Source organism: Nannobrachium achirus (genome assembly GCF_963921795.1).
Source record: "Nannobrachium achirus genome assembly, chromosome: 7".
Classification (NCBI taxonomy): Eukaryota; Metazoa; Chordata; class Actinopteri; order Myctophiformes; family Myctophidae; genus Nannobrachium; species Nannobrachium achirus.
The window spans coordinates 60,914,272-60,927,732 of NC_137816.1; the positions used below are offsets into that span (position 1 = coordinate 60,914,272).

The 13,461-nt window shown below is 42.0% G+C and overlaps 1 protein-coding gene across 1 annotated transcript in view; it reads right to left on the bottom strand.

Moving 5' to 3' along the window:
* ccne1 (cyclin E1) overlaps positions 1 to 13,461 on the bottom strand; it is a gene marked incomplete at its 3' end in the record, with an annotated part of 76,126 nt that overhangs the window by 21,489 nt on the left and 41,176 nt on the right. Inside the window, exon 12 of the mRNA XM_080730355.1 lies at positions 53 to 62. Within this exon, the coding sequence (XP_080586481.1) occupies positions 53 to 62 (10 nt within the window). The remainder of the gene's footprint in view (positions 1 to 52; positions 63 to 13,461) is intronic.

The window sequence follows — 13,461 nt, forward strand, 5'->3', positions numbered from 1 at the left end:
AGTGCATGTTTTTTTTCTTTTTTTTCCATTCTTTTTTTCTTTTTTTACCTACCTCTCCATGTCTGTGTTAGACAACAGCAGAGAGGGAAGAGGAGGAATAGATGAGGGAGCAAGAGTCAACTTAAATAGAAAATCTTGGATTGGAAACCGGGATAAGAGATCAAAATGTAATCCTGCTTATATGGACGAGAGAGAGAGAGAGAGAGAGAGAGAGGAGAGAGAGAGAGAGAGGAGAGAGACAGAGAGAGAGAGAGAGAGAGACAGAGAGAGAGAGAGAGAGAGAGAGGAGAGAGAGAGAGAGAGAGAGAGAGAGAGAGAGACAGCACGCAGAGACAGAGCAGAGAGAGCAAGCGATGATGAGGTACCTTATATCCCATCTTTACAATTAGTTTCCTACCCCGCGCGACAGGCTCCAAAATCACATTGAACAACTTCCCCTAACAGGGTCAAGGAAAAGATGATTTAAGCCTCTACTATATTTACGGTGCGGGGGCTAAAACAGCCTGCCGCCATTTGTCTCTGTCTCCACGTGTTTTAGCAACATCTGGCGCACAGAGATTTAGGTTAGACAGGTAATTAGTGGCACATATTTGTCCTAAAGACAGGTGTATTTTCATTTAAGAAACACTCCATCACGGCTGCGGATGGGGGCCTGTTTGTTACACTCACTCTGGAAGACACACACATGGCACCCATGTGCTCCCTTCTCCCCCTCTCTCTCTCTCTCTCCCCCCCCTGCTAAAGCCCAACATACGTCGGTGTCGCGCGCAGAAAACAGCCGATCTACAAGCACACGACGTGTCTCGGATGCAATGGTAGATCTACAATTTTCGGGGCACGGCGACACGGCCATACGATACGACGGAGCATAAAATTAAGCATAAAGCAAAAGGCAAGTGCCGGCACATTAATGCAGCTGCTGTTTTATTTTAATTTCAATTTATGTTTTTGTCTTTTTGCCTCACCCCCCCCCCCCCCTCCCTCCCCCTTTTCCCCCTGCAGGCTCTGTTTGCATTGGGTGAGTCGATAATACATTTCTAGGGGGATTAATACACATAATGTTTCTTATGTTCTATAGGAATACATAACAGCCTAGTAGTGACCCATTTTGTTTGTTGATTTCTTTTCTTTTTCTTTTTTTTTTGTTGTTATTTAGTACATCGACATGTAAGAACGTGAGGGTAGCAGAGGATCATGAAAGGAAGTATCATCAGCTGGCAACATGAGTCTGACACGCCATTCGTTCTCTGGCTGAGGCCCACTTTCATTTCACAACACTTGCATGATTTTAAGGGCTGGTGCAGAACATTATTTTCAAAAAAGGTTTTCCCCCCTCTGAAATCTGAGACATTGTTAACAATCTAATAAAGGATTAAATATCTAACATCACAGTGCGTGAGTGGAGAATGCAGTACTTGTGAGTTGGACTTCTAAATGTAAATTGCGATTCCTATGTGTTGCATCCCCATTTCCCCACTCACTCACTCACTCATGGACTAGTCCCCTCTATTTGGATTTTCACAATTCTGCATTCACAATTGTTATTTCATTTAATATTTGGTGGCTTGACCACAAATTAGTTTGTAAAATGGGTCTGGAAATAATTGCGTGAGCTTAGCCAGCGTCTCTGTATGCTCCTGTGAGTTCACTGACACGACAAGCCTGAGTTTAGTGTTTTCCAACATAAAATAAAATGGGGAAAAAATACAACAAACTTGTGTATTGAAACTACTGGCAGTGTGGCCACACTGGCCATGCAGAAGAGATATAAAACAGATAATCAGTCATGATCCCCAGTTGAACGACGACCCCTCCTCCCTCAACACTCACCGTTGAAGTGTCCACGAGCAAGGCACTGAACCCCCAACTGCAGGGACGTGCTGGCCATTGGGAAAAGCGGGACAACTCCCGAACGGCCGGTTCATTCTCGGCCGGTCCAGGCCGGGCCATTAGGAAAAAATTTTACTGTTTGCACAAAAGTAAAAATTAAACTGTTTTGCACAAAAGTAGTGAAAACAGCAGATCTACAAGCACACAACGCCTCGCACCGCGAGGCGTTGTGTGCTTTTAGATCGGCTGTTTTCACTAGTTTAAATCAATTTTTTAAATGATAAATACAAAACAAACGGTTTTGGACATACAAGGTTCCCACCCGACAACGACGAAATATAGGCCTAATTCATGTAATTGGCCCACTGGCTTGTCACTTGTCATGAATGGCAAATCTTTGAGTAGCAGCAGCAGCGCTATAGAGAGAGATCTCTCTCTATAGCGCGCAATGAGGGCCTCTCCAACTCTTTTTCCCGGGCTGAATCAGGGGCCCAGCACGTCCCTGCCCAACTTCCCCAGTGGAGCAGGCCAACAGCATAAAACTGGATGTGTTGTATGAGTGTGGAACAGTATTGATGAGAAAGAGCACTCATGCTCCTACCGAAACTACCCTGGAAAAAGATAACATAAAGACACTGCTTGGCAACCCTTACACATCCAGGTATTTTATTGTTTATTTCATAAAGACATTGTCCGTTTCAACTTCTTCTGAATGCAATACAGTTGCAAATAAAAAAAAAAAAAACTAAAGCTCTAAAACATCATCGCATTACATTTTTAATCGTATGCCTGTCAACATGATTATATACGTTGAGTTGTTTGAGATGCTTGATTGGTGCAATACAAGAGAGGCTGGTGTTTTACATAAACCATAATGCCTTGCAGCTCTCCAAGGCTGTACTGTACATATTTTCCTTTTTGATTACTACTCGTTTAAATTGCTTTTGCATATTATTGTATGTTATTGTTTGTCTTCAAATGTTTCGATGAATTAAGTTCTGTATGTATGTGTATCTTGTTTTGTTTAGTTTTTTTTTTTATTCATGATGCATCTTGTATACTACGTTATTGTATTCTATTGTGATATGATGAATAAAAACCATTGATAACAAAACAATAATGTTTTGATAAATTGAATACACAGGACCCAAATGGAAACAAGCCAAGCCATACAGCTTTCTTGGGTTTATCCTTTTAGCATCCTTTTATATGGAACTGTAACCCTGTGCCTTTTTTTTGCAAACTGTTAGCGTATTCAATCAATCAATACATTTTAATACCTGAAATTAGATTAATCCGTGTTAAACACAAATGTGTAATTAAAAGATTTGCCCAGAAACTCACATCATTTAATTCATAAACAAAATATGTGTTCCTACCTTTCAGCTTTTGACCTTCTTGGGTGATGAACACATCTTGTTCTGATGTATTCTTAAGGTAACACTAAACTGGATTCAGCTATGGACACGTGGGAGAGATGGGAGATGTAAAACCTCAGAATATGGAATCTTACATTCACATGACGCTGTACCTTTCTAGGTTGTCTCTATTAGCACTGAGGATGTTACTGAGTACCAGGCCAAGGTGATGCGATGTACAGTATCCTTGCAAGAGACAGACATAGCCATGTCTAGCTGCAAACTTTCAAATACGCGGGGGAGGCGTAGTTTTAGAGGGCAACCTGTGCTTACATTGCATAACAAAGGTTGCACGCTTTCTTTACAGAACACGCTGTTAATCAAATACCCTATCAAATAAAAACTAATAAAAACAGGGACAACCCTTTTTTGTTAGTAATATACTATTACATAGTTTTGAAATTAGTATTATCATCATCATCATTAGCCTATAATAATAATTATTATTCATATATTCTTTCTCATACTTATTGTATTACTGTATAATGCGTTGCTACTGCTCCCCAAGGAAAATATTTTGCTCTTAAGTGACATCTCTACAATGTTCCAGACCTCATTTTCTTTCTTGAAGTTCTTCTTTGAAGTTCTGTGTTTTTTGTATTTATTCTGTGGTCTCAGTTAAATAAACTGAGAGTGCATTCTCTCATATCTTGCACTCCTTCCTGCTCCCGCCAACTCAGGACTTCTGGTAAACTCTCAAGTTGTTGTCTCTGATCTCCTTCACTTTATTTTTTTCTCTCTTCCGCCTGTCTTTCCTCAGATTAAGCTGCATGGTCTTTTAAAATGGAGATACACTACATCATGGTTGTTTGGCTCGCCATTCTAATAAATCAAGAGCCGTCCGCCACTCCTGCCGCTCCTGGCTGGAAAACAAACTGTCCCTGGACGCATCTTCTCAGCTGCTCCTAATGGAGGTCACATTCACACAGACTCATTTAACAACACGCCCATAGGAAACACTCACACATCACATGGACATAAACATGTGTGTGTGTGCACACACGCACACACACACACACACAGACACACCATTCTTTTTCCGCCAACAGCTATGTACTACAGTGAAAACATGTTGTAGTTGTGCAGTACGAGTAGGAGGAGATGACGCTCAACTTTCCATAGCTCTTTCACCCATGCAGTGACGGTGGTCAAATAGAGTCACAGTACACTGAGCTGACAGTGACTGGATGGATGGATGGATGGATGCGCCAACTGAATAACAACAAACACATCTAAGGCCACGTCTAGACGGAGACGCTTCATTTCGACCACGAGGGGCCGGCGTTTTGGGTGCCCCGCATACACTCATACACTCATACACTCATACACTCATACACTCATACACTCATTTTTGAAACTGGGTCCCAGAGTGAATACATCTGAAGACATCGCTCTTGTGACTCCATGTGTACAACTAAATACGCATATTTCCTGAAACGACGACACTATAGACCAACCTCTCCCTTAACCTGCATGCATTGTGGCGTTAAGAGACCAGGATTACTGCATGTTTTTTTATGAGGGTACGTACCCTACCCTGCATACATTTTATACATTTGAACGCTTGTGAAACGCTCTGCATAATGAGTACTTTCTACTTATGGTACTTTAAAGGAATAGTTCTCCCAAATACATCCACCTGTTTCCGCGGGAGTTTACTGGAGAGTATTTGGACCTGTTTGGACCACACTTCCGGTTTAACAGCAGACATACAAGCTCACGTCGCGTCGCAGATGCAAACGTTGTGAGCTTGTAAATCACACTCGGCTGCGGCGCCGGAAGCTCGGTACAGTGTCTGTGCAATGCACTATGGGGCGTTGGATATTTTTTTTTTTCTATTGATTACTCACCCCATGGAGACTTGAATTCATGGATATCTTTTAGTTTTTGTCACATTCCTAAGCCAATAATTTGATGACAGCAGTGGTTCCCTGTGGCGTAGGCTACAGCATGGATTTCTGCACAGAGAGGGCAATTCTTTCAACATAAGTTCTGGAGAGTTTGGAAAAGGCAATTCTTTTGAATGCCGCCTTCAGGTATAGCATGGAAAAAGGGCATTTGCATTTCTTTCACCATAGAAATAGTAAAAACTGCATTCATGGTCAGGAGAGGGCACTTTTAACGGACGAGTAAAAAGGGCAGGGGCTCAAGCCCCTTTCATATCTATGTGTGCACGTGCCTGCCAGCAGGCTAGGGTTCTGTATTAGTCTTGAGAATGCTGCTCACACACTGTTGGGCTAGGGCATTCACCAAATATTCGAAAATCAAAGTCACTATTCGACGTTGTTCACCGAAGTAGAATATTCGGTTATTTAATTTTTTTTTATTGTTTTCTCTTTAAAAAATATATAGTTTATAAAGCTTGGCTAGATAGGAAGTCATAAGAATGAGTTCAGAGCCCCTGGTGGATGAATTTGTTAATGCTCTATACCAGGGGTTCTCAAATCTTTTTAGGCCGTGACACCCAAAATAAACATATTTGAACTGGGGACTTGGGATTGTAGGTATTACATTTAATGTGACTCAGTTCCGCAGATAAATATTGTGAAAATAGCAGATCTACATGCTCACAACGCCTCGCGTGATGTTCGCCTCTTGCTAACTAAATATTTGACAGTTTGGCCAGTCCTGTAGAATATTCGACTATTCGAATACTACAAATCACTATTCGTGAATGCCCTACATTGGGCTCCAGTTTAGAACTGACTTATTGCCCAGAATAAGTGTCGGAGTGATGTTTCATCAACACACACTTCATCCAATGTATTGGTCTTCTCTCAGGTCTCTCCAGGAAAAAAGAAGAAAAAAGAAATTCAGCTCATTCTGAATGCAGCTGCTAGAGGTCTGAACTAAGAAAGCTGAACACATCACACCAGTTCTCAAATGTCTTTAAATCGTTTAGGGTCTCACTTGCCATTACATTATGAACCGTCAAGAAGTTTCAGCTCCACTAACTGTTCAACTAACTGAGTTCAAACTAAATATGGTGAGGCAGCTTTCAGTTATTATGCCACACATACAGTAGTACACCAAATAATAGTTCTAAATCCACGCAGCATGCAGTGGGGCGGCAGTGACTCAGGAGGTAGAGCGGCTATCGGAAGGTTCCCAGTTCGATCCCGGGCTCCCCCAGAGTTAGTGTCAAAGTGTCCTTGAGCAAGACACCGATCCCCTAATTGCTCCCGATGAACAGGTTGGTTCCTTGCATGGTTTCCTCCGCCGTCGGTGTATGAAAGTGTGTGTGAATGGGTGAATGTGATGCACAATTATTGTAAAGCGCCTTGGATAGGCACTATATATTTTTTGCCATTTACCATTTGGCCATTTACCATGCTAAAAATGTGTATACGTTCACCACTACCTTTTATTACTTTTTCAGCTAAATCAGAAATAATAATTTTCAATTAAAGGAGCTATAGTCAACTTTTTCATTGTAGGGCCGAGACTTTGTTTACATCCTAGTCTATAGACTAGAATGTAAACAAAGTGTCGGTCTGACAATGGCCAAAATGATTATTTTATCATTATTTTACGCTTTTTGTGGTCATTTTTGAATAGAAACACATATATGAAATTATTTTTTTATAAAATATTTTCGAAACATTATTTTTATTTTAGCATCCGTTTTTCAAGAAAAAGTTGACTATAGCTCCTTTAATTCAATGATTCAACACTTGTTTCTTTTGATGCAAAATGGTTGTATTTTAAGAATGTGAATAGTTGATTCTGATGGAGTGTCATACTGTAGGAAGGAAACCCAGAATAATAGAAATGGCAAAGACAGTTTTAGTTTGGGAACCTAAACCAAACGTTGGTGTGTGCACTGAAAGTGTTCTGTTCAGAGGGACACTATAACAATTTGGTAAATACTGTACGCTCAGGGAATGTACCGGTTAGTGGGACAGCCATAAGCTCTGCTCAAAAGGGTTTGGGGCCCCAAATATGTTCTGGGTTTTCTGTATTTTGGAAACAAGACCAGTAATCAGTATCCACTAACATTATGGTTAATTTCCACATGTGGTGCCTATACTGGAAAGGCATAAATGCTCTAACACACTAAAATACTCCTGAAAAACGAGTTTATTGCTGTGCGAAACTTGAACGCGTAAGAAAAATAAAACCGTGATTACGTTTGACCTTTATTTTTGTGAGCTATATTCTAGTCTTTATTTAATCTTAAATGCATTTTACGCTATATACGCAAAGCACTTTAAATTGGCTTAATGTATTAAATGTGCTTTACAAATACGTTTCCTTGCCTAGTATTACTGTATTGATCCAACAGTGGCAAATTCCTTTATCACCGAAAGACCGCAAGAGATACGATACACACAACACACACACCGCTGCTCTCTCTCACACACACACACACACACACACACACACACACACACACACACACACACACACACACACACACACACACACACACACACACACACACACACACACACACACACACACACACACACACACACACACACACACACACACTCTCTGAATACACCGGTAGAATACAGCAGGGGTTTTCAAAGTGGGTGACGGGGCACCCTGGGGTGCCGTGACGGCAGTCCAGGGGTGCCGCGAGATAATTTGATAATATTTGAAATGTATTTGGACAATTGAAAAAATATTATTTTGTATAATTTTAAACTTGAAGTACAAAGTTATTTTCAGTCAGTTCTAACCAAAATGGCTATTATCTCAACGTTTTCCTCGGAACATAATCACAAAAATATCGTCACTGTCGGGCAGAAACCTCGTATCTCCAAGTTTCAAATGTGTACGTCTTTTGCGCTGCTTCATCATACAAGACCGTCGCAAAAAACTAGTGAAAACAGCCGATCTACAAGCACACCACGCCTCGCGATGCGAGGCGTTGTGTGCTTGTAGATCGGCTGTTTTCACTAGATGATAAATACAAAACGAACGGTTTTGGACATACAAGGTTTCCACCCGACAACGACAATATGCTATAAATATAAGGTGCTGGGAGTGAAAATTATAATGTAGGGGTGCCTCAGATTAAAAACATATTTATGGGGTGCCCTGAGACAAAAAAGTTTGGGAACCCCTGGAATACAGTAATATGCTGCCAATAACAAGTACAGTATGTCACAGGATTAAGATGTGAAAGTTACAGGATGGCACAAATGAATATGGAGATAATATTTATACTGCTCTTTGCTCTTCATGAACTGTGAGGTCCTCCTGGCCATTTTCAAAGTTCCATGGTAAGTGAGTGTGTATAGCATAGCAGTGCATTATATTAGGTCAAGTTTGGAATTCACGTAAAGTGTGTGATGGCAGGTTACAGTTTCGGATGCAAATACAGCACATGCTGACAGATGTGTATAAGCGTGCCAGTGCAAGTACAGTACACTGTTTATGCACTGAAGATCCCATATTCAAACTTGCATGCCAGAGTCATATTGTGGCACTTCAGTGAAGCGTGTCTTAAACTGTATAACATGACTATAACATCTTGTGTTACTTTGTGAAAAAAAATATATATATATACATATATTTTTTTTTTCTTCAGAGTTATAATCTTATAATCTTTTGTCGGTAGGCTATAGAGGACCTTATGGACTATACATTAACACAGTTACAGACATGAGGTTTATGTATAAGTCAATCCCAAACAACTCTAATTTCTCCAGACAAAGCTATGCCGCTGCTTAGCATTATAAAGGCATTTTCTCTTGCATTGCCAGTCTATGAAGAGAGAGAAAAACTGCTAAATATACCAATGACGCGCACACATACCGGTACAATCGCATACACGGTTCAATCCTTAGCTTTAATGTATAGCACAAATGGAACCAAGTGGACCGCTAAGGGTCCATTTGGTTACATTTGTACCCTCTCGGAGCTAAATGAACACTCAGGATTTTACCGTGTACCCTCTGTACATCCAGTGTGTGTGTGTGTGTGTGTGTGTGTGTGTGTGTGTGTGTGTGTGTGTGTGTGTGTGTGTGTGTGTGTGTTAGTGGTGGTGGTGGGGTGGAGAGACGACAATGAGACCAATTGTGATTCAACTCATCCCCCTGAATGGAATTATCTACACACAAAAAGAAAATTCAAAATGCCTGTGCTGTATGGGCTCAATCAAAAAAATATATTCCGATCCTAGTTACCGAAACTGAATATGTATGAACGGCTCAAATATGCTGAATTTATTTTGGAATATTTAATGAGATATAAAATATAAGTCTATTTCAGCAAACTAATAAAATCAGTCTCGTATGAATGTGCCATAGATTGAAAATGAACGGTGAGAGAGTGAGGGCGAGACGAGACAGAGGGAGAGAGAGAGAGAGAGGGGGGGGGGGGGGGGGGATAGAAGAGGAGGAGGGAGGAAAACAGGGGAAGGAGGGGGGGATTGACGGAGAAAAACAAAGGGCGTCGGAGCTTCATCAACATTCTATAACTGAGTGGCACGGCCATATTTTCCCGCATCAAGCGCAGTCAAAATGCCAATGTGCAAATCTGGACTGTATCCCCCCCGCCCGCCACCCCTCCCTTCTCCACACACCCACATCCATCCATCCCCTACACCCCCCCCCCCACTCACCCTCACCCCCCCCCCACTGTCCAATCACACAGCAGTCCTTCTCAATAAAACAAATTAACTGATTAGACATTTTAATCTCAGTTGTCTTTGACCTTGTAGAATATATTACTGATGTCTACATCGCTGAGAGCAGATAATGCGGCAGGCAGCTGCTTTTCTCTTAAAGACAAAAGTGCCCTTTTTAAAAAGGCAAGCCGGGTCTCTGCACACACACACACAAGCTAACAGGTTGAGGCGGAGAGAGAGAGAGAGAGAGAGAGAGAGAGAGAGAGAGAGAGAGAGAGAGAGAGAGAGAGAGAGAGAGAGAGAAAAAAAAGAAGAGAATCATCAGCCATCACCAGGGGCGTTATTTGGGGGCATCGGGGGGGGGACGGCAACTGCCCCCCCGCCTGGTGTTCACATTTAACCTCAAATTCAGTTATTTTACGCATATTCGTCCCCAACTCTGAATAGTTTTATAGCAGATTAATGTGATTTCATCGCAATCGGCGCCCAGTCCGTCTACTCGTGACACGCGTTATAATTTAGATAAGCGCTTTATTGCGCGCAACCTTTCATTTATTAACCACTTTCAAACGTGGCGTCCCGATTTGGGGAATGCCATTGTAGGCGAACATTTTCGAACATTTTTCTCTCGTCGCCGCCGCCAAACAAATAGCGAAAACAGTGGATCTACAAGCCGAGCGTTGAGAGCTTGTAGATCCACTGTGTTTTCGCTATTTTTAGAAATGGGGCTTATGTGGCAAACTATGTTTTGCCACCCCCACCGTTTCTTTCTGAAATTACGCATCTGCCCATCACCCTCCTCTCTCTCTCTTCTCTCTTCTCTGTCCCTCCCCAACGCACGCTTCTTCCTATAACCCGCCCCTGCCTCCCCCGCGGGCAGCCAGCGGGGAAGGGGTTAAGGCGGCGTGCGTTAACAAAAGAAAATTATAGCGTAAACAGTTAATAAAAAAAAACCTCACAGCCCCTGATGTCGGGGCGAGATCATTAAATTTCTGCAACAATTAGACCTTTTCTCACGGCGGGCAAATTGGAGCCGTTGCCATGGCAAATCCGAGCCCTTAACCCTGCAAGGCCCAGCGTTGCTTTTTGGCAACGTTTTTTTAATCATTTTTTAAAAAATGTTATAATTCGTTTTCCTGTTCTTTTTTCACATTAACATCATCATTAAATCCTATTGTTTAGTATTACAATGCCATTGGCCACGATATTTGCATATAAATACGCCCCACAGAGGCTGACATTCACACTTCCCAGAGAAGTTGAAATTCCAGCGTCTGGACGAACAACATCTCACTTTTTAACTGAAGCTATTCCTCACAAAAAGTAAAGTAAAATGCCTGTAATATTGTTTTTCGTGATCATTAGAATGTCTAGAACATGTACATGTGTTATTATTGTGAAAAATATCCCCAAAATGCAAATTGGAGCATGATTTATGATTTATGGCTATAAAACCTTACAAAAAAATTATTAATTTTTTAACATTACATTTTCCTGTGATTAGGACTCCTACAACACCATCTGATTTTTTTCAATTTATTTTGGCCAGTAGAAATTAATTCGGACCTTGCAGGGTTAAGTCATATATCTTTGATTGCAGAAAGGTCAGGCGCAGACAGCCTAATAACTCAGGGAGCTGTTTGACAGATTTCATCCAAGCATGATCACATAACAGAGCCAAACTATGTCGGCAGTTGTTAAAAGCAAGGGAGGGGTCAGAGAGAGAGAGAGAGAGAGAGAGAGAGAGAGAGGGGTTGGGTCGGGGGGGTTATGGAATGTTTCTGCCTGACTGGGCCCAGTCTGATAATGTGCCTGACCGACTTTAAATCCGTCTGAATATGAAACACACACACACAGACACACAAAAAAGCATTGCTGCAGCATTGTATTAAGGGGCATATTTCTTTAACTCTGGATCAATGCTTGGTGCGGTTGGAGGTTTTCTTTTAACTGCGGATCAATGCTTTGTGTGGGGATGATCTTTTTGCTTGACCAGTCCCGGATTAACCTATATATAGAGAGAGAGGTGATGTTAAGGATGGGTAATTTAATGCCCACATGATGCGTAGAATGTCCATTAAAGCAGAAGAACAGACGTCATCACCAGTACAGGGTGAGAATAGAATAGAATAGAATAGAATAGAATAGAATAGAATAGAATTAGAATTAAAAAAAGGAAAAAGAATAAAAAAGCAAAACCATAAAAAAAGAATGACAGTGTTTTGAAGATGCCAGTGATCAACCATGATTTATTTACACGGATCCGTAGTCCTCCTGTTCAAACACATATGTTGAGGGAATTGAGATGGATGTGTGCTCCCGCTTTTTTGTCAGAGCGGCAAGCTGGAGTGGAAATCCCTCCGATCGACTCGCTAACGACCCTGACACAGAGAACTTTGAATAACAATCAGCTTCTCCCTGACTCCGTTAAGACGAGATGTCTGATGGTGCTGTGTTGTTTGGATCCATCCTTCCTTCCTTCCTTCCACCCTCCCTCCCTCCCTCCCTCCCTCCCTCTCTTCCTCTCTGTCTCTGAAGACAGTGCTGGCATTTCAGCTCTGTCTATCCCACAGGTGCTGGCTGGTAGAAAGGAGTGGCAATAGCACCCCCTGCTGGGCAGAAGTGGTCTCTGCCGGTGCTTGGTTCGAGCCAGGGAACCAAAAATAATAGGAAAGATGAGCGCAAATGAACAAGCTGAAGAGGACAAGTCGACAGAACCGACACACGGAAAAGAGAATAGACAGTTGTAAATAAAGAGACAGTCAGGCAGACAGAAGTAAAAAGGCAGCAGACTGCTTTCAGAATACAGACCTAAAATGAACGCTCAAATGTGTTGTAAGGACAGAAGAGTGATGGCATAAGAAAGGACTATAATCGATATGGCTGTTTGTCAACACGGCCCCAGCTCTCCTCCTTCACCAGTGACTGGAGGAGCAGGGACCCCTGGGAGTTGTAGGACAATGGGGAGGAGGGGAGATGCTGGAGGCTAATGTGGAAAGGGGGCTCAGCTGGACAACAGATGTCATCTTGGCACCTAGTATCTAATATCGTCTCCCTGGGTCTGACAGTGAAACAGCTCCCCTAGAGCCGCTATACGATAACTTAGAATCTCCCTAACTTCCTATCGACCGCATCCCTGTCGAGTGTTGGTAGCAAAGAATTGGGATGCAAGATGTGACAATTGTGCCAAGGATGCCCACAAAGAACCAGCTTTATTAAGGAATGGTCTGTTGTCTCATACTGTATTTCGGGACTCAACTTCATGGTCAAAATATGGGTCCCATTTGAGAGGCCTGAAGAGGGGACTCCCTATTAGACTGTAAAATACTGTATATCACTCCAACTCTCAGATCTTTACACTGGTTCCCTGTCTGTCAGATAATTGGTTTCAAAATGCTGCTGCTGTTGGTCTATACCGGGGGTCAGCAACCCGCGGCTCTAGAGCCGCATGCGTCTCTTTAGCGCCACCCTAGTGGCTCCCTGGAGCTTTTTCAAAAATGTATGAAAATGGAAAAAGATGGGGGTGAAAAAAATATTTTTTGTTTCAACGATTTTTTTATCGTCACTGTCGGGCAGAAACCTTGTATCTCCAAGTTTCAAATTTGTATTTTTTTTTTATTTTTTTTTTGC